General features: G+C 42.4%; 1 protein-coding gene across 1 annotated transcript in view; it reads left to right on the forward strand.

The window, feature by feature from the left end:
- kcnq3 (potassium voltage-gated channel, KQT-like subfamily, member 3) overlaps positions 1-25864 on the forward strand; it is an 87971-nt gene that overhangs the window by 45033 nt on the left and 17074 nt on the right. Inside the window, exons 3-6 of the mRNA XM_018674932.2 lie at positions 22630-22720; positions 23287-23413; positions 23844-24016; positions 25042-25215. Of these exons, the coding sequence (XP_018530448.1) occupies positions 22630-22720; positions 23287-23413; positions 23844-24016; positions 25042-25215 (565 nt within the window). The remainder of the gene's footprint in view (positions 1-22629; positions 22721-23286; positions 23414-23843; positions 24017-25041; positions 25216-25864) is intronic.

Genomic DNA, 25864 nt, shown 5'->3' on the forward strand with positions numbered 1-25864 from the left:
CACGTATGAACGACGAGTGAAGTCCACACGTCAGGTGTGTCTCTGACATGCAGACATGTTTATGTTGATGGTGCTGAGCCATGTACGCAGGTTTTATTGACACAGAAGAAGCAGGTTTGCAGTAAAAGGTGTTTTCATCCTCTGCAGGTTCTGACTTTAATCTGATCTACATGATATCATCTGTTAAAGAGGCTTACAGCTTCTCTGATTATCTGGATTTAATCTCTCTGTTGTTTGTTTGAGTGTTTGCGTGGAGTGGACTGGATCACAGCAGATTTCATTTATCTCAACACCTGCTGCATGAATTGTCAGGACATTTGTTGCAGTCATTCGTGATTTCTTACGTTACATCCTGACTGATGATTCTCTGGCTTCACCTCGAGTCCCAGCAGCAGGTCAGATGTTCATTCATCCAGTGAGCTGTTACTGGACATATTTGTACATAATCTGGTGCAGTTTCATGTGATTTCTCTAAGAGCTGTTCACCTCTACCTGAGTGAGTCTGACCAGGTGTCGTCAGCAGTCCCTTTTTCTCCTCAATCAATGGTTTATCACTGGACACTGAGGATTTATGGACACATTGACCACTCCACCAGCTATACTGCGTCACGCGGGTCGTATTGGCGTTTTCCTGACATGCTGATTGTTTTTCAGATCGCTCACAGGATTTGTTTACCTGCTGTTGTCCTTTAAAAGCTCAAATTTGCACAAGTGTTTTGTCGTCTTTTAAAAATCGACAGTCGCAGGCGATTGAATTCGTTGTTTGTCGAGCAAAAACCTAACGTTCGCCTCTCGGCTCAACACTGAGGTTCAGACTGAAGGACGTTGAAAGTCACGTAAAGGATGGGATCCAAGAGGAAAGTCAACTTTTACCAGACAGTGTTAAAATCCACAGAAAGGTCATTCTCACTTCTAATAACATGACAGCTGTGATGTATGGTCTACTGTTCATAGCATGTCCTCTTACTCTGTGTGAAGCCCTGTTGTCCTTGTATCACATAATATCAGTGTGTGGTCTGTTGGTTTTCATTATGTCTCTGCTGCAGTGGGTCAAAGGGAGATCGCAGCACGTTTACTGCACATGCTTCTTACAAAAGAAACTTACAAGGAGACTTAACAAGTCTCCTTTTATATAAATCAATCAAATTGCAAAGATTTTCTCTGTCGGTGTTTTCACCAGCAGTTTTTACCTTTTTAAAACTTTTGAACTCGTCTTCAGTTCTTGTTATAACAGTATAAACACTCCAGAACTCCAGACCTTCCCTGAGAATCTTCGTGTTTTTAAGTTTTCTTCACCTCTAAAATAATCCAGTGACAGTTGTCTGTAAATCATGAGTGTTTTCAGGTGTCATCTCATTACGTCCTCCTAATGTCACACTGCTCCTGCTCAGCTTTGATATCATCATTTCTTCTGTTGTGTTGGTGTCAGTGCGGTTTGAGTTAAAGAGTGGGCTGTGTGTAAAGTACAGTTTACTATGATATACTGCACCAAGCTGCTGCTGTAGAGGACTGAGGTGTCTATCACTGAACTGAAACGTCACAGGTTCGATTCCAGCAGGCACGTACTGTATCTGAACGTATTTCTAGACACAGAAAGACCAAAGTTAATGGCTTCTGTAATTTACCAGCAAGTACAGAATATTCTGCTCTGTGTGTGAGGTCGTCTTGTATCAGAAAGTATTGTGTAGTCGCATTATCTGTTATACATGTATACACTGTATATACTGTATATATGTTATCTGTGTGCAGTGATGTTCCCTACATGTTCCTGGCTCTCTCTCTACAAACACAACAGTTGACTGATCACTAACACTTAGTGATGACTGATGGCTTATAAAAGCATCAGAGCAGAGATCAGGAAACCATTTTGATAGAGTATATATATATATATGTTGTGGAAGGCTGTTAGGAAATGCGACTGCGGTCTTGTGATAGTGTTATTGATGTCGATGCTTCCATCCCAGCGATGGGATGACCATCGATCGGCCGACGCTGTGAGAGAGGAACTGATCAGGTCAGCTGCTTTCTACTTTGAACTGGGGTTTCTTAACCTGAGGTGCAGGGGCCTCCTGGGGCCCAAACAGGAAGACAGAGAGTTTACATTTTGCAGGAATAGTTTTCTCTTTAAGTTTAGTCAGCAATTTGATGAATGGCTGCAATTGTACATTTATTTTCTTGAGTAACTGATTATTGACATCAAATATTTTTAGTATTTTTTAATGACAATTATTTATTATTTTCTGTTGAACTAATCAATCAATCAATAATTCTTTCCATGCTGTTTCTCACACCCTGACTGTCAATAATCTATTACTTTAAATAAAAAGATTCTCAGTGTTATTTTGAAATTCCAAGATGAACAGCTCGTGTACCTCTGACATCCATCAGATAAACACAGTGAAACACAGCACTGCAACACTAAGACTCTGAACTCTCAGACCTACATACAGAACGTCTTCTTCTTCTGTGCTGAAAAGATAAATGAAACTCTCCTCCCTCCACCTGCCTGTGCAGGGGTATATTTCCGTCTGAAATATTCCTCCCATCACCAGGAGAGGAGACCCCCTCACACTCTGCCTGGATCCACACACACACACACACACACTCTAACACACACCCTCTCGTGGCTCGGCGAGTGTGATATATGCGCGTGGTTATCATGGGAAATAAACTGTTAAAAGCAACAGAAATAGCTTTTTCACAGACTGGATGTGGAGTCATAAATCTGAGCGAGACGGCGGCGAAGGCGTCTCTGGGTCATCAGCTGAGGTCTCAGCACGGCCTGAACAGTTGGGTTTATTTATGTGCGATTACACCCAGAATCCATCTGGCAGGAACCGGCCCTGGCCGACTCTCACCGAGGCTCCACTGTGAAGATCAGCGTGGACATGTGATCCTCTGCTGCCTGATTTCAAATGTCTGGGTCAAGCGAAACGTGATCAGATCTATTTGTAGATTTAGGGCTCAGATTGTCACACTTATATATATATATATATATATATACATTATGATAGGATTCCTACAGAGACAGAGCTTTTTAAGAGGAAGATTCTTTTAGTTTAACCAGAAACATCTCTATAAATCACTACCAGACTCCATTGAGAAAAACAGGGATTTTACGGAGCAGAACACAGGAGCTGCTGGAATACTGCTGCCTCCATCTGTTAGTGTGTTTGTGTTGTTGTGTGGTACTTTTACTTAAATAAAGGATCTAATACTTACTGAAAGTCGCACAGTAACACAGACACACTAACAGATGGAGGCAGTGGTATTCCAGCAGCTCCTGGTTAAATCCATGTTTTTCTCTATGGAGTCTGGTACTGATATAAATACAGTATATATACTGATGTTTCTGGTTAAACAAAGCTTGAATCTTCACCTTTCATCACAACTTGTGCAGCCTACATATAAACATTTGTTATCATGTGACCGAACTTCTATATTCAGGTCATGTGAACCGTTTCCATGACAACTGAGTGTACTCCATCCTCATTAAAAGTCTGTGCCCTTAATTCACTAAACGTTGCCCTAAAATGACTTCAGTCATCCATTCAAGAGAACGGCTTAAATTTGGTTCTTTTCTTTCAATTTGTTCCTCAGTCAATTTAATTTTAGGATTTAATTAAAGTTTTATTTTTACACTGTACTAAGGCAGGTTTTGTTTTTTACTGTTGAACACAGAAATTGAAGGTGCACCGCTGCCTGCCGTTAGACAGATGAGAGGCAAGTGAAGTAATTTCAGGGCAGGATGTATTAATTATGTGGTGTGGGATGGATTACTAATTTGAGGGAATGGTAAATCAAACTATTTCCCTCGTCACAGTCACTGAGCTCGGCTGCTACAGCAGTCACTTTTCATTCTGTCTCCTCATCTCTGTGCTGTCTCTCCTCTGCACAATATCAGCTGTCACTCAGAGCAGAGTGGCCACAATTAATAATTTATCATCATTGTTATTAATTATTCAGCTTCAGTAGTGTTTTCTTTGTGGCTTTTGCCATTCATGCTAACCACCCAATCAGGTCTTATTGTTTATTCCATGGATGTATTAAAGAGAAATGGAGCCACAGTTCTAGTTCCCAGATGACGTCCTCCTCATTCCAGTGAAAGCCGCCTACATGGATGCACGTCCTGAGAAAACCTTGGACCTGAGGGCCTGGATTATTCCAAACTACCTTGATATTAAAAATGCATCTCGTCCTGTAAAGCAGGGGTGATCTGCTGTGACTGTTTTCACTGTGATGAGATCTCGTGCTAAAGATCTTGTGATGTTAAAGCATGATGATATTTCTCATTGAGGTGTAAACCTGTCTCAGTATCCAGCTGCGGCTAGCATGACTGATGAAATTAGCATAGTAGAAGGCCGAGCCACTTTTGAGTGCAGCAAATTGTTTGAGTGGCAGCATTTGCACTTTATTATTTATTGTTTATTTTTGTTATTTATACTGTTTTTATTTTCTCTGTTCCATTTATGGGAGGGGAATCCCCCCTCCTGAGTCATCAGGTCTGATTATCTGATATTTGTAAAGATGATCTTGTCAGATTCTCCTGTGGTGTGAGGTGTGTTCAGATTGATTTTACTCTCCCTGATCAGCTCTGAAGACGATCAGAGCCGCCCCGATAAATATTAAACATGTTCAATATTTCTGATCAGAAATCCTGTTGTGTGGGGAGAACACAGAGGAAATCTGTGGATTGTCACGTGGAACGGAACGATAGCCAATTAGGAAGCAGCTGGCTGAAGATGGAAGCGCAACAACAAAGAGACATCATCGTCCGCCATGTTTGTTTCCTCTAAAGTCGTGAGATTTGGAGTTGTGAGAGTCCAGACTCTGGTTGTTGGTGGTGAATCTGTTGTAGCTGTGTTGGTCTTCTCTCGAAACATCACACACAATAAGACAACAAAACTGTCAGATCTGCCGTTGTGTGTGGTCTCTCACATTTTCTATCAGTCAAGATTTTAAAAATCTTTCAGTGTGAGTCAGGTTTTAGAAGGTCACACACAGCTTCAGTTAGAAGTTAGAAACTCAGACAGAGACACTGCATTGTTTTGCATTTTGTAGACTTTCAACTAAAACTGAGAATTTGTGTGATGTGTTTCCTGTGGCTTTAACATGTTTTTTTGACCATAACAATAACTGTTTAACGCAGCCTCCTCATGTTATTGGTACCTCAGTTCACTGCCAGTGTTTACTAGCAAACAGGGTTTATATGCAGCAAGACAACAGCTTCCTGATGGTTGCATCATCACACCTCCAGGATACAAAACAAGTGCCTTTAATATCTTCTCTCTGGGGCTGAATATAAAAAGACTTTGTGTTGTGATAAACTGCCATTTTACATTTTTAAAATGAGAATCGGAGCGGCTCCGGTAGCGTTTTCGTTCCGTCACAGCTGAGGGAGTCGGTCGTATTCGTGCATGACCCCGGGCGAGAGCTCTCCATCGATGCAGGAAGACAGATTCCTGCCGGTTGTACTGTCTCGCCTTCAGGATACAAACACAGGGAAATATACGGTGCTGCGTCTGGACCTGTACCTCCACACAGTAGGGAGGAAAACATTATCTGCTGGATCTTTGAGGCAGATTCGAAAAGGCAATTTTCTCAGAATATTTCTGATGTGATAAAATGTAAATTGTAAACTATCATGCTCAGTGTTCTGGAGCATACAGAGGGATTCACAGAACCACTCTTCCTCCTGTCCACTGATCGAAACCTCATCATCCTCACTGACAGCTGTGGGGGTTAGATCCTCTCACCTCATTTTCCCAGAGTTCAGTTCAATAACCCGACAGACTGAGAAGGACGAAAACCCAGACTGCCTCTCCACTTTGAACCTTGTTCGTCTCTGTCAGAACTGAGGTTCGTCTCATGAGAACATGTCCAGGAGTTTGTATCGTTGTTGTCCTGACATCTGAACCTAATGACAGCTCAAACAGTCAGAGAACCACAGCAGCATTTAAGACGAATACACGAACAAACACTGATTCTAAAACCTTCGATTTTCCTCTGGTGCTTCTGAAATTCATTTATATGTAAATGAAGTTGCAGCTGAAATAAGTTAAAGTGTCAGTCAGTGCTGAAGTACAAGAACTGTGAGAAGTTGAGGCTGAGACAGAATACCTGAAAGAACTGAAGTGGTGTGTCCTAGAAGTTACATTCATGGCCTATACAACTGTTCAGACACTCACAGCTCTTCGTTCAGGATAAGGGAAGATCCTGGTCTGGTTTAATATAGAAAAAGTTCACCTCAGACACAACCTGAACCTCAACCAAAGAGCTTTAGCTTTAGTAGTCTAAGAGTAATGGTGATGATTTTTATAGTGGTTGAAAAACGTGGTGGTGCATTACCACCACCAACTGGAAGCCAGACCAACATAGAACCTTAAATGTAGTGGCAATGGAACGAGAGAAAAGTCTGCGGCTGTCTCTAGACACTGGAAGTATGTCCAAGCCTTAAGCCTTGAACTCTAAGTCTTTGGTTTGACAGTTGGACGCTTTGTACGTCCTCCATTCATCCCTACCACCTCCTGGTGATTCTATGGTTTATAAATGTCCAGTTTCATTCGTTCAGTTGCATTTCCTACAAAACACATTTGCTGTTGCAGTATAGTTGTATAGAAATGTGATCTCTAGGTTGAGCTCACTGGCAGAAGTTCAGGTGTCAGTACAAGTGTCAGTTCATCTGTGGCTCGTTCTCCAAACAAGCTGCGATGCGATGCTCTTTGTTCTTCCAGCCAATCAGAGCACAGCGTTTCCGCGGCTGTGGCGTTACAGTCGGCATCAGCCTCAAAGAAACAAAGATGGCTGCTGAGGTTCAGAAGCTGTCAGTCAGACCCTCGGTCTGTTGGCTGCCGCTGCCTGAGGGCACGTCGGCTCGCTGCAGGTCTCCCTCTGTTGTGATTGAAATCCTGCTGAGGAGTTTTCTTCCATCCATCAGGAGATCAGGTGATTATTTCTGGTTGTGACATGAATGCTAGGAGAATATCCAGAGTCCTTGATCAAAAATCAAGGCAATTAAAGTGCTTGGATTTATATATCTTGTGCAAAAATAGAAAGTTATGTATGTATATTTTCACTATACTGTTGAATTGACCTGAAAATGTCAAATAAGGAAAAATTTGTTTATTTGTTCTCAATTTACATATTTAATCAACAGAATATATTTATGTCATTTACAGCTGCAGTGATTAGTCACTTAGTCGATTAGTTGATCAGCAGAATTAATTGGCAAGTTATTTTGATAAATTTTTAAGCAGAAAAGTCAAATATTTGCTCAGACGTCAGGATCTGATGCGTTTCTTTATTGTTTGTGATATAAACTAATGTTTGGACTGTTGATCAACGAAAGCAGGATATCAGGAGGTTATAATGATTATTTATCAGTAAAAAACATAATTGGCAGACTGATCAATAATGGAACTAATCGTTAGCTGTACGTATCCTCAGTTACAGGTTAAAGACAGCAGACTACATGTTGATGTGTGGGTGAGTCATTGAGGATTCTCTGTTTACTCTATCTGCCGTCTGCTCTGAACCTCAGTGGAAACAACCCTCCACTTCTAACACCGACCAATCACATCACACCGCACCGTGCCGCACGCCGCACCTTGAACCTGCTCACCCCGTGGCACCGAGCGTCACCATGGAAACACACACAGACACAGAGGTACGACTGGTGATCCCTGAGAGGAGCGACAGTTGGGTGGGGAGGGGGTGAGCAAGCAGGTGTCGCCATGGTGATTTGGAGACAGAGGGATGCTCCAGTGAGAGTGGAATGAGCAGCTGTTGCCATGGAGACATACAATGCATGTCATCCGATGCCCAGTGGAGTGAAGGCGGGGGGGGGGGGGCTGCAATGATACAGCACCTCATTAATGTGCTGCCTCTGACTGCTCTGCAAAATAACACACAGACATTTAGATAATAAGAACTTCCTTTAGTGTAATCTAATGAGACAGAGCTGAAATTATTAGTTAACTGCTATATGTGAGTTTTTGCTATCACTACATAGCCAACGTTAGCATAAACAGCTGTTTACGCACCTAGAGCTTCAGCCGTTAGAATACGACCTCTGGGCAGCGCTGCGTCTTCATCCTCTCATGTTGAACGCCTGAACATGACGGTCGTATGTGACAGTTGAACATGTCACTCCAAAGCCGTGTGACAGGCTTTAAAGTGCTGCCTCCACTTCACCCACTTTCAATCACAAGAGCATGAATGTGCTTTCAAACAGCGAGCGGCTGCAGCTGCGTCTGCCGCTGGGCAACCCAGACATTCTGCTTGAATCAGACTTTGAAGCTGATGTTGCTCCAACACCGTTTTCTCTCCGTTGATCTGTCGGTTCATCAACTCCGACAGCAGCGAGAAAAAGTGCTGCCAGTCATTAGAGAGGCAGACGCCTTCCTTGCTTTTGCTTCTGCGCTGCCGTCGTGTTTATGTAGAAAACAATGGAGGCGGCGGTCGCAGCCACTCGCTGTCTGAAAGCTCCTTTAATGAGGGCGGCCATTGATGCAGGGTGATAAGTTCATGCTGAAGGTGTTGGACTGCTCATATTCTTCCACTCCAAACTAAGAAAACCATTTCAATTTGTTTAAATATCACTGTATTCTGTAGCATAAAGATTTTCCATCGTCCCCCACAGCATGTGTACACACAGTAGTTTCAGTGTGTGTCAGCCTCAGTTCTGTCAGATCTGTGCAATGTGGCTTTTTGTCGGTGTAGTGGGAAGTCGTGTAGCTCTCAGGCTTGAAATACACAGTGTATGAATTCAGCATTAATGGGCTGAGTGAGCTCTGCTGCTGAGGGTGGGGCAGTAGTAGAGTGTGTGAGGTGTGTGTGTCATGTTAAACAACAAGAGGATGTCGAGCTTTGTTTATCCTGCACCGGTGAATCAGTTTTACTTCTACATCATCTCTGGACTCATCTCCTGCTCTGTGAAATCCACCTCATCCTTTTTTCAATATCTCTGATCTTTTCCTTGGAGTCCTGCTGCCTCCTGTCCATCTGCGTCATCCGTCTCTACTGTACTCTGCTGGAACAGTACTGCATGTCCACTGTGTTCCAGGATTAATGAGTGTGCCTCCAAGCATCACCACCCTGACCCGCCAAGGTCAGAGCGCAGTGATTTCCAGCTCTGTCAGGTGGACTTGAGACTTCTTTGCTCTGTAATGAGCCTCTGCTCTGCCGGAGAAAAGACTCGAGTCTGAGTGACAGCGGCCACCTCTGGCCGAGGATCAGACTGTTAATGAACCAATCTGTGACTGCTGAACGTCCCCTCACTGCTGTCCAGTCTTATTTATGTAACAATCACACTTGAGACACCTCTAAAGTTGCCTCTCATTTACCCATTCAGAAGGGACTGGAAGCCGCCATACAAAGAGCTGGAGTTCAGACGTTTTGAAGAGTTTACATGTGGACTATGATTTCCTCAGACACTTGTTCTAAGAAGTATCAGGTTTTCATCTACATTAGTACGAGTCATATAAATTATTTAGTCAGGACAAATAAAAGTCACCAGAACCAAAACACATCAGCAAAAATATGTCCAAGCATTTAATTCATTTATTTTTATCATTTGAAAAAGTCTTTGTGCTAAATCAGACTGAACCCATCCTGGACCTGTGTCAGTCCTGAGATGATTCATGCTCTCACCTGATTCTGGAGGACCAAAGGATTTAAACTGAGTCTTTAGTATCAGTTTAATATCAGTAAACTGCACAAAAGCCAAAGAGACGAGATAAAAGAGATGAAACATCCAGCTTTATCTGGACTGAGTGTTCATTTACTCCTGTTGGATTCTTTTGCTCCAGTGTTTTCTCTGGAAATTTCATTTGGAAATCTAATTTGGAATCTGCAGTGTGTCTGTTAGTGGGGGTGGGACTCTCTCCTGCTGCAGCAGCACCGATTAAAACCGATAAGACGGGTGGATTCTTACAGGAACAATGTCTGGTGAACCATCAAATAAGTCCAGTCTGGAGTAGTGGTTATAAAAAAGCTCCTAAGATGTTAACAAAGAGGATCTGACAGACTCAGGCAGGAGTGGTTTGTTTACATGAATGTTAAATTAGAGGTTAACTAAGCTGAGCGACCAGGACGAGGCTCTAATTTATCTTTGTAGGCCAAAGAAATCAATATTTAGTAGAAAACAGATCATCATCTGTTCTGCTGCAGCAAATCTGCTGTTCCTGGAAATGGAACCAGCCCAACTCGTTCTCCTGCTCTCCACGTCGCTCTGTCAGATGGAAACATTTTCCTCAGACCTCAATCTTTGCCTTTTTTTGATCCAATACAACTCGTATAAAACACTTAACCTCACATGACATTTATACTGCGCCCGCGGAAATCAAATAAACGCCCACTTGATTTGTTTTCATTTGTCTCTGATACATATATGAGATTAAAGATAAATGATTGAAATACTCCACTTTCTACATCCAGCTTCATAAGGATAAATGACTGAATAATAATGTACATTTTATTCATAGAGAACTTTTCAAAGTGCTCAAAGATGTTTTACAAAACAAGTTAAAGAGATAAACTACACCAGAGGCAGAAGGTAACACAGCATGCTAATCACACGTTAAAAACTGTTCTCAAAATGTTAGTTTTAGTAGATTCGTTCAGTCAAATGTGTTCGGGGAGAGAGTCTGAAATCCTCATCGAAACCAGAGCTGGGTGAAGCAGGTGTAAATCAAGTCGTTCAGGTTGAACCTCAGTAAAAGAAGAAGCTTTATTTATTTGGATGGAATTTATCATTGTTTGCCTTGTTTTGAAAGGATTTTATTTACCTAAAGGTTTTAAAGGTTCAGTGGAGGGGAAACAGATCTGAATTTAAATAAATATTTTAATATTTTTGACAACGAACACGCCTCCAACTTGGTGCTGTCTGGATTTTTAGAGCTAATATCAGCACTGAGGATTTTTTGTGAAATTATCACTGTGATTTGGATGTTTATACTCCAAGCCAGTAGGTGGCAGTAACACAGTTACAGTAGGAACTTCCACTGTTACACACTTATCTAATATTTGGTGTTTTTCCACAGTGGAAGGAACAGCAGTTTATATGACCCTCAAAATAATCATCATCTGCCTCATGTTAAACATGAACACAACAGTTCATTTGCTGTTGTACTCAGATATTTTGTTGGTGAAAGTTTCTCTGCCGCTCTGCCTCGAGCTGCTTAATGTCTCTGAACAAAGAAGTTTCCCTTCGCTCCAGACAGACAGAGTCAGACAGATGGACAGTCAATCAGAGTCAGTAATAAAACAGAGCCAGTAAATTAAGACACTTTCTAATCATCATTCTGCATCATTAGTGTCACTGAACAGACATTTTCTCATCTTTGATCAAATTGCAGAGCATTGCATTTTGGGATCGTTTTGGGAGTAGTAGATAAATGTACACGTTCAAACACAGTGGTGGACAGTAAATATACTGCACTGTACAGTAAATAGGGAGTGATTTCAGACACAGACAGACAGAGGGACAGTCAGATATCAGAGTTAGCGAGCCGAGGCCTATTTGTGCTAATGAACAGCGACGTCGGCCGGCTGACACTGATGGCTTACACCTCCTCCTGCCGAGCCAGTAATGGCTTCCCCGGCCTCGAGGGCACTCAGGTGACAAATTACAGCCCTTGGCAGGCGAAACCCCTCGGAGACCTAGTCAGGCTCTCTGCTGATCACATGCACTGAGTGAAAAGGTTCTGGATCATTGGAGGCCCTGCTGAATAACACAGCTGTGGACTGTTGTATATATGTACTGTGTGTAGTGTCTCATCAAACCATTTAATATTCATCATCAGATAAAGAAAGAGGATGTAAACGCCTCACAGGCAGAACATCGGTAGTTGCCATAATTTACTGATGCTCCTAAACGCCTCGCATGCACTATCGGTGGAGTTAGCTAGACAGCGGCGCACAGAGAAGCCTTTTCTCCTCACTTTGTCACTGCAGTGAACGCAGCTCAGACAGGTGTGAGACCAAAAATGAGTTTGAAGAAACCGAGTGATTTTATCCACCTGGATCTCTTAAAGCAGCAGTGTGCAGGATTTAGAGACATCTAGTGGTGAAAATGCAGATTGCAACTAGCTGAGTATCCACCCTTTCGTCCCTCCTTTTCCAAGTGTGTCATAGAGTCTACGGTGTCCATCAGCTGACAAACTAGAGCATCAACTACTCTGTGAAGTGAGGAGGTTTGGTCATTTAGCTATAGCCGTTCTGGGCTACCGTAGAAACATGGCAGAAGAGGACCTGCTCCAAGCGAACATAAACACAACAGTTATTAGTTTCAGGTGATAAAAACATACTTACATATGTTATATTCCATTTCTGGCAGCAGATGTAAATGTTGCACACTGGTCCTTTAACTCTCATTCGTACTGAGCATCAGTGGAGCTTGTAGCTGTAAAATGATAAGTAAATATCAGACTGGAGTTAAGGGACTAAAATCAGTTCCTGATTTAAATCCAGTTTTTAGCAGTTTTACACAGTATTTTAGTAAAGCACGTTCAGGTGAGGTCTGGAAAAATGTGTTGCATTGGTATTGATAGTGAAACAATCATAATTAATAAAGTAAAATGAGTATATATCAGGAATATGCTGTGTTTCTCTCTCCTCCCTTCACCATCCACTCATCGGGATGAAACCAGATGGACGTCGCATTAATTTTCATTGCCTTTACCTCCACTCAGAGACAGCTGATCGTAGTGACGCTCGCTCCCTGCGGACGATGACGATCACTCACAGCTTTTGGAATTGGGTCAATAAATCTGCTTTCATAACTGCGGTAAACAAACACAAATGGCCGCTCATTAAAAAGCTGCGTGAATGAGCGAGAGCCTCTCCTCTTCCCTCCGGGACGTTTAATAGCGTGATTTTTCATCATAACTTGAGAACAGGGCCACGGGTGTGACAGCGAGCGGCTGATTGATGAATGAGGAACAGTATTGATCGATGAGTGAGTGATGCCCTTTAGGAGGGATCAGTTACCACAGGTCAAAGTTACTCAGCACTTGTAGCAGTAACTGTACACACAGTATGAAGTCTCACTGAAATCTGTTCATGTCCCTGTAAGACCTTCCTTCCTTCCTTCCCTTGTTTCCTTCTGTCCCTCCTCTTTTCCTTCTTTCTCTCCACATTCCTGCTGTTCTTCCTTCTTTCCTTCTGTCATTCCTCCTTTCTTTCTTTCCTTCTTGTGTCCATTGCTTGTTATTCTGGTCGCCTTTCTTTCCTTGTTTCCTTTTGCCCTTCTTCCTTTCCTTCTTTCCTACTGTTGTTCTGTCCATCTTCTTCTGCACTTCTGACTTCCACATTCCACATCTTTCTCTCTTTTCCTTTGCACTTTTTTTCATCCTTCTTTCCCTCTATACTTCTTCCTTTACCTCCCTCCTTCTGTCCTCTTCAATTTCTTTTTTTCTCACTTCCTTTCATTTCTACTTCTCTGTCTTCTCTGTCTTTTTCCCTTCCCTTTCCCTGAGCCTTCTGTCTTTCCTTCCTCCTTCACGTCTTTCTTTCCATTTACATTTTATCTGTTCTTCCTTTTTCTTTGTCTCTTCTGTCAGTGTTCCTTTCCTTTCTTGCTCCCTTCTGTCAATCCTTCCCTCCTTCCTCCTTCCTTTCCTCACCTGATCTGAAAACATAAAACCCCAATCTGTCAGTTGGAGGTTTTCATCCATTTGTCTTTAATGTTACTGTTGGGAACTGAACTTCTTTTCTCCTGCACTGACTTTCACTTCTCTTGTTCCTGTTTTTATTTAAGTAAAGGATTTTATTTTTTCTAGACTCTGGTCGAAGCGTTTGTCAGATTCATTTTGTCTTCGTTCTGGTTCAGTTCAGAAACATTCAGATTTTTCTGAGGTATGACTCTGGCAGTCATATTTATCTTCCACTCAACTTTCCTTCCATTACTGATGGGGCAGGGAGGCGTTACTGAACCTCATTTCCTTTGGAATGACCCTAATTATACGGCTAGGAAACCTAAGATAATTAGCACTCAGGATTTGAGATTTGGTCCTTAACTCCCCAAAGATGAGGTCAACCAAGTGCTTCAGTTTCCCCTGCAGATGAAAAACTGGGGGAAGAATCACTATTGTTTAAGGACAGGATCTGGATCAGTCTATCAACTGAAAGAATCTGACCCACCACGTGTTTGTCTGAGGTTTACGACACGTAACCTGGGTGTAACTGTCTGAAAGTAAATGTAAATGGTTCTGATCTGTAAGGTTTAGAAGTAAGAGCTCGTCCTGTCAGGTCTCTGCTGTTAGAGCCAAGCAGTTCGATCTCTGTGACTGATCTGCGTGTTGCTGCTTCCATTTCTCCGGCTGCCGCCTCGTATCAGCGGCAGGATGAGGTGCAGGGACGGTTATGACCCAGAGAGAACAGGAGTTCACATCGTCCAACTCACCACAACGGCTTTCACACAGATTTTACTTCAACCAGACGTCAGAACTGCTCACCTGTGAACTATAAAACTTCCCTTTCCCTCACTGTAATCTGCTGCTGTGTTTTCTGCTCCTTCTCTGATGCATGAACCTGTTTGATTAATGTCGACTGTAGAAAAATACTTAACGTGAAGGATTCAGAATAAACGGCTAGGAGGTTATTTTGAACTTTATTGTCCAGCTGAAAAATCAACTATATGAACATGTTAACAAGGTTGAAAACTTGATTTTCATTGGACGAGGTCTTTCTGTTTTGGCTTTGGCTGCTAACCCTCCTCATGTAGTGACTCTGCTCATCTGAACCAAAAACAAGAACAGCATGAAAACTTTAATCCGGTTCTTAAACCACGCTGCAGTTTTTAGCCGAGTGACGTCCCTGTTCACATCAGAGGAGAGCGCTGAACCCCCATAAATCTTTATTGAGCAGACACAGAAGGAGAGATTAAACAAGGGCTTCATTGATCTCCTCCAACCGCTGAGTTTGGTCCCACGAGGCCGCGGGGCAACAGATGACTCCATGACGGGACTGTCAGTTTGATTGGCTCGTTCCAAGGACGGGGAAGCTTTATGATCCAACAGTCACATCAGCTGCTAAAACTCCAAACTGCCCCGTCAACTCTCAGTGAATTAACCAGCAGGTAACACGTCCCGGTGAAGCTCCTCCTCAGCTCCTGGAGGAAGCTCTCTGATGCTGTGATGCTCATTCAACAAATGTTCCGTAATTAGCTCTAATGAATCAGATTAGTTCAACTAATGACCTCGTTTGTGCTGTTCAAACATCGGTTAGGGAGTGAGTAAACACACAAAGTAAATGAATCAGTAGAGTCAAAGCGAGGCTGTGTTTACACAAATAAGTTCTGACGCAAACAAAGTACGTTAGAGAAAAGAAAGTAAATTTAGATAAAAACAACACGTCATGTTGTTGCAGTGCTGTAAATCTGCAAGTCAAGATGAAGTTTGGAGTTTCTGATCTGTTCTTTTGGTCCAAACATGTTCAGACTGGATGGACTGTCATTAAATTAGGTCAAGACCTTCCTGCTCCCCAGAGGATGAAGCTGTTTGACTGTTTGAATCCTCTGACTCTGACTTTTCACCCTGTGCCTCGTCAGCTTTCATCCAGACTTAGACTGAGGACAGCTGAGTCCTGACTGAGGCTGTAAAGCAGAGACTGAGATGACCTTAAAATGGCCGCCACACAGAGGATAAACCTTTTTATTTTACTCCCCAGGACTCATCTTAACGTACTCATTGCGTCTCTTTATACTGTGATGCATATTCCCAAACAGTGCTGCTGGGACTTTTGGTTTGGACTGATATTTGGTCTCATAAGTTCAGATGTTTACTGTTTAAAGTGCAGCAAAAGACAAAGGAGGTGACTGTGTTTCTTGATAAATGTCCTGTCTTTGTTTGGTATCGACCAGCGTTCGTTCTAGTTTCTGGCCACAATCTGATCAGATCTCCATGTGCAAATTAAACAGGTAGAGCTGGAAGACAAACACATGCAGTGTCTTAAATCAGATACTTAAATTAGAGCACTCACATGAATTTTAATAGGTGTCGTTTCCAATCAGACACAGACTTGACATCTGTGTCCTCCTTCCTCTGCCGCCATTTTTACAAGTTTACAAGGTTCCTTTCCTTCTGCTACGTGACCGAGGGTTAGAAGTGTCACTTACTCTAAGTTTGGAGTGGACGGACAAATCATGGTTCTTTTATCGTTCATTTGTGGAGGTTATTTTCACTTTCTGCTTCACTGCTCTGTGTTTTTCATTGTCTGTATTTAAAAAGAACAAACTCAGATCAACAACAGCACATCTTGACTCTGCAGGGTCAGTCCTGACGTGGTCGGTGTGATACCGACATATCACACCCTTCATATGGTGAATACAAGTTGTTTCCATCAGGATGGAGGTACAGGGCACCACCTTCTCCTGCCTGGAGATCATTTGTACATTCAGGTATAGTTCTGTTAAACAAATGGAGTGAGAGAGTGTCACCTGCACCATTGGACTAAATCTCTCATTGATGCTGATGTTGTGGAACAGGTTGTTGGATGTAATGTTGTTGGAGCTTCCTATGTGTTGACACAAAGAACATTTCTGAAAATTTCTACATTAACTAACATTTTGACCATTTCGAATCAAAATCCTGGCTCCTATAGTTCAATGCACTGATACAGAATCAGTGATTTCCAGGTTGGAGGTGGAGTCAGGTGTGCAGATTTACACCTGTCTCAGACTTGATCATGATGATGTGTTTCTAGCAGGTGGAAACAAGGTCCCAGTGCTGCTTTGTTGTTCTGATGTAATGAAATGGAAAATGTCTACAAATAATTTAACTCTTTCTGCTCAGAGAGTGTGAGTGTGAAGCTGTCAGGACTCAGCATCAGAGTGTTTATTCTGTTTGTCAGTGAGGCTGTCAGCTGTCACGGTGCTGATGCTGGATGTGGGAATGGAAACTCCCTCACACACAGCTGCCACCACATCCAGGCGTGAGGATATTCCCGGTCAGACGCCGTGTTCTGCACGATCAGCAGATCCCAAATCACAGCCTGAATATCCTTTTCTCCTTTCCCACCGCTGAGCCGTCCCACAGCAGGAGGGAGGGGGGCGGAAGGGAGGGAGGTGCTGGAGGAGAAATCCATCACTCCCAACGCCGTTTCCTGTCAGGATCACTGCAAATGCCTGCAGGTTTGACCTCCTGTCGGGGTGAGGGGTGGTGCTGGGGTCACTGCAGCGTCCCATGAGAGAGAGCTGAGAGAGTACAACATAAATAATTCCTAAATAATCCGACTGTCATGTTGTCCATAAAGGTAAGACCCAGCGTGAGGCGGTGTGAACAGGAGGAGAGGCTGAGAGGACAGGAAGTGAGATGAGGAGTGATTCTCATCTGCAGTGAGTGAAAAACAAGAGTCAGAAGATAAAGTTTGGTGAAGTGTGTTTGTCTTCACTCCCTCAGGCTGATGTCAGGTCAGTGTCAGCTGATCTCTGCCCTTCATGATGGTCTTACCTCTACAGTTTTAGAGTTTGTATGTTTGTGTCACCTCACTGCAGCCTGCAGACAAAACCTCTCACTACTTTATTTTATTTATTAAGGTTCAAGATTCACTTTATTGTCCTACACTGTCAGAACTTTGACTTGGGCTTCTCCCCAGTTGATACCAGAGACACCAGAGAAGTTAGCGCGTCTCTAATCCAGTTTCTAGATGGTGTTACTGCAGATTATTCTCAGTCTTTGGAAGTAGATGAAGTCCTTGTTCCTAATCCCACCTGCAGCTGGAGGTGTGATAATGGAGGGATGGTTTAAAGTTGAGGATGAATAAAAACGGTAGATATTTTTGTTCCTCGCCGTCGTTAACGTCACAGCAGAAACACGTCCCTGCTTTAATCTGATATTTGCAGTAACTCATTTATCTGTAATGTGTTTTGAGGTCATTCAGATAAATCAGATCAGCCCAGGTTGGACTGAAGCTGTGCTGCTGACAGAAGCAGGAGTAAATGATGTTTGACTCTTTGTGGACAAAGTTTCTGGAGACGTTGTAAAGCTGCTCTCAGAAAACTCATCTCAGTGAATCGGAGAAGTCAGACTGTGGTGAACATTCAGGCCTGATCAGCTTTATTTCATCATGTCAGAGGTGTTTGACTCTGTAGCAGGATTGTTTCTCTGCAGACTGGCTGTCACTGTGGCATCAAACTTCTGCTCAGATCCTCGGCTGGATGAAGATCACCGCCTCTCATCTTGTCCTTGTGACTGCAGTCGTTAACGGCGTGCTGCCGCCGCCGCTGTCCTTTCCCACCGATGTTTGCATATCGCAGAGCAAATTAACTGTCAGAATTGCATCGTCTGCACTCTCTTTATTGAATCTCAGCGGCAAATTGGTTGTTAGGAATCCTCAGGGGTGGTATCAGCATCGGGGAGCCCAGCAGGACTGAGCCTCTGCTGGGCTGAGGGATGGAAAGTGGATTAATGGAGAGAGAGAGGTGGGCTGCTCTCGTCATTACAGACTTATGACCTATAATAACAGATAAAAACATCCATCCAGGGCAGGTCTGAATAAACACATCAACTAATTAAAGGTAACAGGGGCAGTTACAAGCAGCAGATTTTGATTGATTTGTTTGCTGATATGTTGAACTTGTTAGGAAACTCAGGATGAAGCTCCATAAAGCAGAGAGGAGATGATTCTCTGTGTGAAAATATAAGTTACAGCTGCTTTGAGGTCAGTTTATCTTTAGATAAATGAAAGTAAGTGAATGTAAGTTCAAGCAGAGCATTAAGTCAGAGTCAGAGCATTTCCTCCTGCTGTTTGCACTCTCAATCAACGCAACTGTGACCTGTGTCTTTTTCACACTTAACATCTATTTTTCTTCACTCAGTCATTTACAGCAAGTACCTGTAACAGGCTGTGATGTGTAGTTTCTGAGGACAGTGAAGCAACACTTCATCTTTTTGTTAAGGGCTGCTTTTGCTTTTACCTTCACCAGTTCCACCTGAGACACCATGTCGACTCCTGCAAACACAAACACTTTGCTTCTGCAGCCGCTGGCTCTTTCCCTTCACACAAAGAAAATGGATGGAAAAAAAATTCTCTCTCTCTCAGAAACACTTTGATTGCCAATCACAACACAGATTGGATTCGATGCTTCATTTATTTGTCCAGCAGCAGGTAATGAAGCGTAACAGTGGCAGCATCCAGCAGCATTACACCATCAGCTACACGGCTACCTCTGGGGTCCGTGTACATAACAGCCAATCGATTTTCATTTTGGGGTGGGAAAACAGATGATGAGCCGTTTTCCGATTTTCGTTCGGAACAATGAAATCTGAAAACAAAGAACAACTAGTATGTTTTAATTTTTGTTTTATGTTAACACAAGGAAAATGAGAAATCAGTTACAGTCATTTTTATTTTTATTTTGCCCTGGAAGTCACCCAATGAACGATAGCACAAGATCCCCGTAAGCTAGCACAGTCCTTTTCTGTGCTGCCCAGCTAAGGCTAATAATGCTAACCTTAGATAGCTATCTTCACCAAGCTAAGGTGAAAATAGATGAGCAAGAAACACCCTGCTGAGAGCCCACATCTTTGTGTTTCGGGAGTCCTTATCTGTGCTGCTCAAAAACAGCGAAAATAGCTAGCTAAGGCTTTATTAGCCTTAGCTGAGCAGCAAGGACTGTGCTAGCTTACAGGGATCCAGTGCTATCGTTCACTGGGTGACTTCCAGGACAAAATAACGTACGACAGAACAGACGGTTTTTAAGCCCGTAACTGATTTTTCATTTTTCTGTGCTAACATGAAACAAAAATAAAAGTTCTTTGTTTTCTGATTTCATTTTTCCAAAATGGAAAACTTGGAAAAGGCTCTTCATCTGTTCATAAAAATCGATTGGCCGTTATGAACACGGACCCTCCTGTCAGGACTGTTCTTAGTGTTTCTTATCTTTATTTATCCTTTTATTGTTGGTTTTTTTATGTCTACATTTTTGTCAGGGACTGATTTTTACTTGCTCTTCTATCTAGAGATAGAACACAACACATTTAGAAAGCTGCATTACAGCTTCCTACAGTCTTCTTTACAGCATCTCAGAGTATTTGTGTTTGGTCTGTAGGTGGGTTGATCAAGTGAGGGGTGATTAAAGAAAATTAAAGTTGAGTTGACTTTGAATCACAGCTGTGATGAGCCTCGTGTTTTATTTTTCCCACTCTTTGGCTTCCGCCCGGCTCCTCTTGATGTGTCAGGTCTAATGGCCATCGACGTCGCTCTGTGCGCCTTATTGAACAAACTATTTGAAGACGAATAGGAAGCTGACTGTGTTGCAGATCAGTATCTGTTGGATCATATCGAGTTAACATCGACGTCCTCCGCTCGCTCCAGGATTATCTCCGTCCTCTGGATAACTTTGAGGGAGAAATGCTCCAATTCAGTCCAGGGGACAGGAAGTCTGGTAAAACACAGGCTTTGATGACTTTTGAGAGTCAAACATGAAGAGAGACACAACCTCCACACACATCAATCAGGAGGCGTCTGCCAACTCTCAACTATCATTTCCTTCAGGTGAATTATGTAAAACTCTCCAGGCTGTTTGGCTGTAAAATATTCATGATGTTATGGTTGTGCAGCACTTCAGAAACTTCTCAGAGATGTCAACACTGCTTAATGGCAACACAACGGGCCATGAATGATTTAGGACGTAGAATCAGGAAGAAGAGGGTGGAGGTTTAGAGAAGGAGGCTAATGGAGCAGAGCAATCAATGGGTTTTTTTTTTTTTTAGGTCCACTGTTTCATCAGATTTTAACAGATTTATAATTAAAGTTTGACACTAAAAGTCGATATTTTTATCTCCTGTGAATTTTGGCAGCTGGACACAGCAACAGTGATCAGAGATTTTAGTTTGGAAATCAATGTGAAACTGTTACAGTCTTAGTCAAGTTTCATGTTTGAACTGTGCTCCATCTGCATCTAAAAATGCAGAATAAACAGGTTTTTTATCAATAATTGGTTTTGTAGAAAATATAATGAGTACTCAGTTTATTACCTGATTTATTCCAAAATAAGATGCAAAATGCACTTCTCTCTGTTTTAGTCCAACAGATGTAAAAACTTTAATGAAATGAAGTTGGACATCTGTTATTTTGCAGTAGCAAAAGAAACCTTTATTTAGGATTAGGCTGTGCAGGATTTAATTTTGTGTACTACAGTTTAAAGCTGCTATATGTAAGTTTTTGCCATTGTGTAGCCAGCAACAGCACCCAGGCCTGAGCTGTGGGAGCAGCCAGCTGCTGTCGAACGAGCTGAAAAAGAACAAAATAACCTTTTCCACAGAGCTGATGGTGGAGAATATTGGACACGCCGTGCTGGCTAAATGTTAATTGGTGGCGTTGCTGAGCACTTCTGTGACGGGTTGAGTTTATTCACTGTGGTTCTGCATCATATATCATAGCAGGGTGGTTAACTCCAGACTATCTGGAACAGAGCCAGGGTGTACTGTAGTGTACAGGAACATTTACATTGCCGTTTGTGTGAGTGTATCCAATTAATTTCAGCTGTGATGGTGCTAAATATAGATGTTAGGGTAAAGAAAGGAGTGGAGTGGATCATTCAGCTTTTATAACACTGGATTAAACTGAAGGTAAATGAATATTTGATCTCGTTAGGACATAAAATACAGCAAAGATATCAAGTTACACACATTTATGTTAACTTACAGTAGCTTTATCATAAATAATAAATCAACAGCTTTAAGAACCATTGCAAAAGCTTAACAAGCGGCAGCTGATACTGTGGAGTCATTACACCTCTAATATTTAAGCTCTTTGTCTTTGACTGTCCTGTTTCACTCTGTCTCTCTGTCAAACTGTAGCAGCTGCTGCTTTCTGTTTTTAATTTGTTTTGTAAACTTCAGGTATTTTTGCTTTTTTCTTAACACATTATTTACTGAGAAATAGTCTGGAAGGTAAACCCCTGTAAAACAGTAACTTGTCATTTTTCTGAATCAGTTTTTGTGTGGATTAAACAACTGAGATATAATGTGTTAATCAGTGAGATTTAAAGGTGCTGGTTGGTGGATTTTGTGACGTCTGGACGGAGGCATGTGAGCTGTTTCCACCTGTTTCCAGTCTTTATGCTAAGCCAAGCATATTTAACATACAGGCCATAGCTGATAAAACACATCACAGTGTTGAATATGAAAATGGCTCTCTAACAGAGTTCAGCTAAACCTTTTTAAAATGCAGAATTTCATGAGGCACAGTATTCACCGTTTGAAGGCCAGAGTTGAACTTTATTGGGCTGAAATCTGTGTTAAACATTTAACACTGATGAATGAGTTTTAAAGTTTTCAAGGTCTTAAATGTCAGTTTTAGAAGGACATCTGACATGAAGAGGCAGCTGATACAGACTGTGTGATTTGTTCCTTTGAGTCAGAAAAAAGTACTTTTATTCAAATTTACGAGAGAGAGAGAGAGACCTTTACTGTGGTGATAAAAGCAGCTGTTGTGTTTTATGTAAAGCCAACAGTAGAGATGCAGCGCTCTCTAGTGGTGAGGTTCAGACACTGACTCATGGTGGAACATGAGAAGACAAATAATGCACATCTGTGTTATTGTATCCACGTCTGTTCAGTATAGAAACAGCTGTCGGTCTCTGCTGTGTGTTCTGAACTGTTGGATGTTTTTGTGTGTCTGCAGGTTTTTAATCGTCCTGGGCTGTTTGATTCTGGCCATTCTGACAACATTCAGGGAACATGAGAAGGTGTCTGCACACTGGCTGGTGATACTGGTGAGATGACTGTCACTTATTCTGTATGTTCTATGTCTTGTTTACTCTGAGTGCAAATTTCTAACACAAGATAACATATTTTTATGGTTGCAGTATTTTCGTATTTTAAATGTCCTGAGCATCATCTGATACATGTTTCTGCCTGACAGTGTTTCTGTGGGTTTGGACAAATCGATTTTGTTGTTAAAATCCTTTGCACTTGAGATTTATAACTGCTGACTGAGTGTTGCTCAGTATTTGGAGCCATTTTGAGATGATAATTATTAAATTTATCCAGTTTCTTTACGACTGTATCAACGGCTGCAGTCGTTATTTTTGAGCAAAAGATGCGAAGGTACATCACATGTCGTAAACATTTAATTAACTGGGAAAAACATGGCTCATTAATAAATGTACAGAAAATGCAGCTTAAGTGCATCACGTCAAAGTGTATATCGTGTAGATAAATACATTAAAAGGTTAAGAATATAAACATGATGCAGTAAAACAGGGTGGAATAATAAGGCTGAAAATAAAATAAAACTTTCAGTTTTCCTCTCTGTGGTTTTGATTTTAACCGTTTGCAGGAAACCTTTGCCATCTTCATCTTCGGAGCAGAGTTTGCGCTGAGGATCTGGGCGGCGGGATGCTGCTGTCGCTACAAAGGATGGAGGGGGAGGCTGAAGTTCGCTCGCAAACCCCTGTGTATTTTAGGTGAGGAGGAGGAATCGTAAAAATGCTTGAGCGTTAAAGAAGAAGAGCAGGAGCATCACAGTTAGAGCCTGTAAATATCTATGAGGTGTTACAGGGAGAAGAAGCTTGTTTTAACGTGATGCATTCACAGTCTGCTCCGTACAAACCAGGAGTAAAACCAGGCTGAGTAATCTGTGACCTTTGTCGACCTCTGTAGACAATAACACTGATGAGCAGAAACTGAAATAACTTTGTATTAAAACATCTCAGTCTGTTTAATAACATTTGAAGATGTCTTAATGTTAAGTCGACTCTTATAAAGAATTAACAACTCATCATCTCATAAAGAGACTTAATGACTGTCTCAGGTCAGACTCATTAGAGGTTTGATCAAAGCCTTACATCGAGGATCTTTTCTGAGTGAATTTGTCTCCCGTCTCTTCCGTCTCAGACATCTTCGTGCTGATTGCCTCGGTGCCAGTGGTGGCGGTACGTAACCAGGGTAATGTGTTGGCCACGTCCCTGCGCAGCCTGCGCTTCCTGCAGATCCTGCGGATGCTGCGCATGGACCGGAGAGGAGGCACCTGGAAACTGCTGGGCTCCGCCATCTACGCACATAGTAAGGTAGGAATGGACCTGACTTCCACTGACCTCCAGCTAACAGGAGGGCAGAGGTACTGAGGGAAGTGTGAGCTGGGAGCTGAGAAGTGAAGGAGCAGTTGAAGCAAGATAAATGTGAAGAAGAGGAGGAATGTACGACTTTTCTACAAAAAGATGAGGCACTGAAAGAGCTAAAATGTGCTGAAGTGTGAGCTGAAAGGAACTGAGGAGTCACCTGCTGATCTGAGCCGCAGGAGAAGTGTGACTGAAATATTCCAAGTTGAAAACTTGTGAAATATTTTGATTGATTGATTGAAACCAAATAAATAAATAGAAACAGATTAGATGAACAGATGAACTCTCCTCAATCAGTTGCTGAATCAAACTCTAACCTACAGTCTGTATGAACAGAAAACTGAGGAGGAAACAGCATCACAGCGGAGCTAGCACCATGATAGCTAGCCTCTTAAATTCAAGTCAAGTCAGTTCCACAGTGGACAGAGCGACAGTGGAGAAGAAAAACTGAAGAAACCTCGAGCAGAACCAAACTCAAACTGTCAATGACATGGTGTTAGCTAGCTTACATTTAGCATCTCTGATTTAGCATCTAGCTAGCTGCTGTATGAACACATGTAGATGTATTTTGTTGCTGGTTAAACTTTAATAGCACAGATCAAATATATTAACCCCAGTGATATCATCCAAACTAACATGACTGGATGTAGTCTGTGTGCTCCGATGCAGAAGTGTGGCTTCAGTAGTCGTCCTGCATTGAGCTGTAGTGATGGTAAGGTAGAAATTCAACTGAATTTACTTTAAATCTGCTTTTTTTTAACGAACGTTATGCTGCTGGATGTTGTTTTTTTCAGCTACATCTAAGTTCCCTGTTACAGGCTGACCTGCAACTCAAACAACACAAAAAGATGTTGTGTAGTTGATGACACGAGTGTACTCTTCCTCTTGGCAGATCGCTCACCAGTTAGCCACCACTGCCGCTTATTGTATCTGTCTAAGTGTCAGTTTAAAGTATAATGTGTTTGTTTGTGCAGGAGCTGATCACAGCCTGGTACATTGGCTTCCTGTCCCTGATCCTGGCATCTTTCCTGGTCTACCTGGTGGAGAAGGACGACGTCTCCATGGATGTGTCCAACCACGAAAATCCCACCGCTCAGCCCAAACCGCAAGACTTCGACACCTACGCCGACGCTCTGTGGTGGGGGCTGGTACGTAACATTACAACAGTTTCTCTGAGAATTCTGATGGAAATCAGTTCTCAGCAACGGTTTAGTCTTTAAACGTTGACTGTGAGACTAAATGACTTGTTAAATGGATGGTTTCTGCTGTGAGGTGATTGTTCGTCCTGTCTGTTTGGAGTTAGTTCGACACCTTCGGCGCTGTGAGTGGTTTTGGCTGCAGCTCGGTGAACAGATGGTGTCTGACCAAATGATCAACTGATAACTTTTGGTTTTGGTCCAAACGCGGGATATCTGCCAAAAAACAATTATCAGCTTTTCTCCACTGATATTCTGCTGCAGTCCTGTGTTCAGTCCACTGCAGACAAACTGGACATTTTGTTGTTCTGTTCACTCTGGAGGACAAATAATAAAAACTGTTGGTGGTTTGTTGGAGAACAGTTGTGTGTTGGCTGAGCTTTATAATGAATGCCTCTGGTTAGAGAAGCTCTGCACAGCAGGACGGCCTCATTAAAGAGACCGTCCCTCAGTTCAAGTTCAGGTCAAGTTCTATGACGGCAAACATCTGCCCCCGCTGAAGTGTCCTTGAGCAAGATGCTCAATCGTTGCTGGCTGCTTATTGTTGATGATGCTGTGACCCTTTAAAACAGTGAATCGGCCTTCAGTGGATCGATACAGT

This window comes from Lates calcarifer, linkage group LG4, assembly GCF_001640805.2.
Source record: "Lates calcarifer isolate ASB-BC8 linkage group LG4, TLL_Latcal_v3, whole genome shotgun sequence".
In the NCBI taxonomy this organism is placed as follows: Eukaryota; Metazoa; Chordata; class Actinopteri; family Centropomidae; genus Lates; species Lates calcarifer.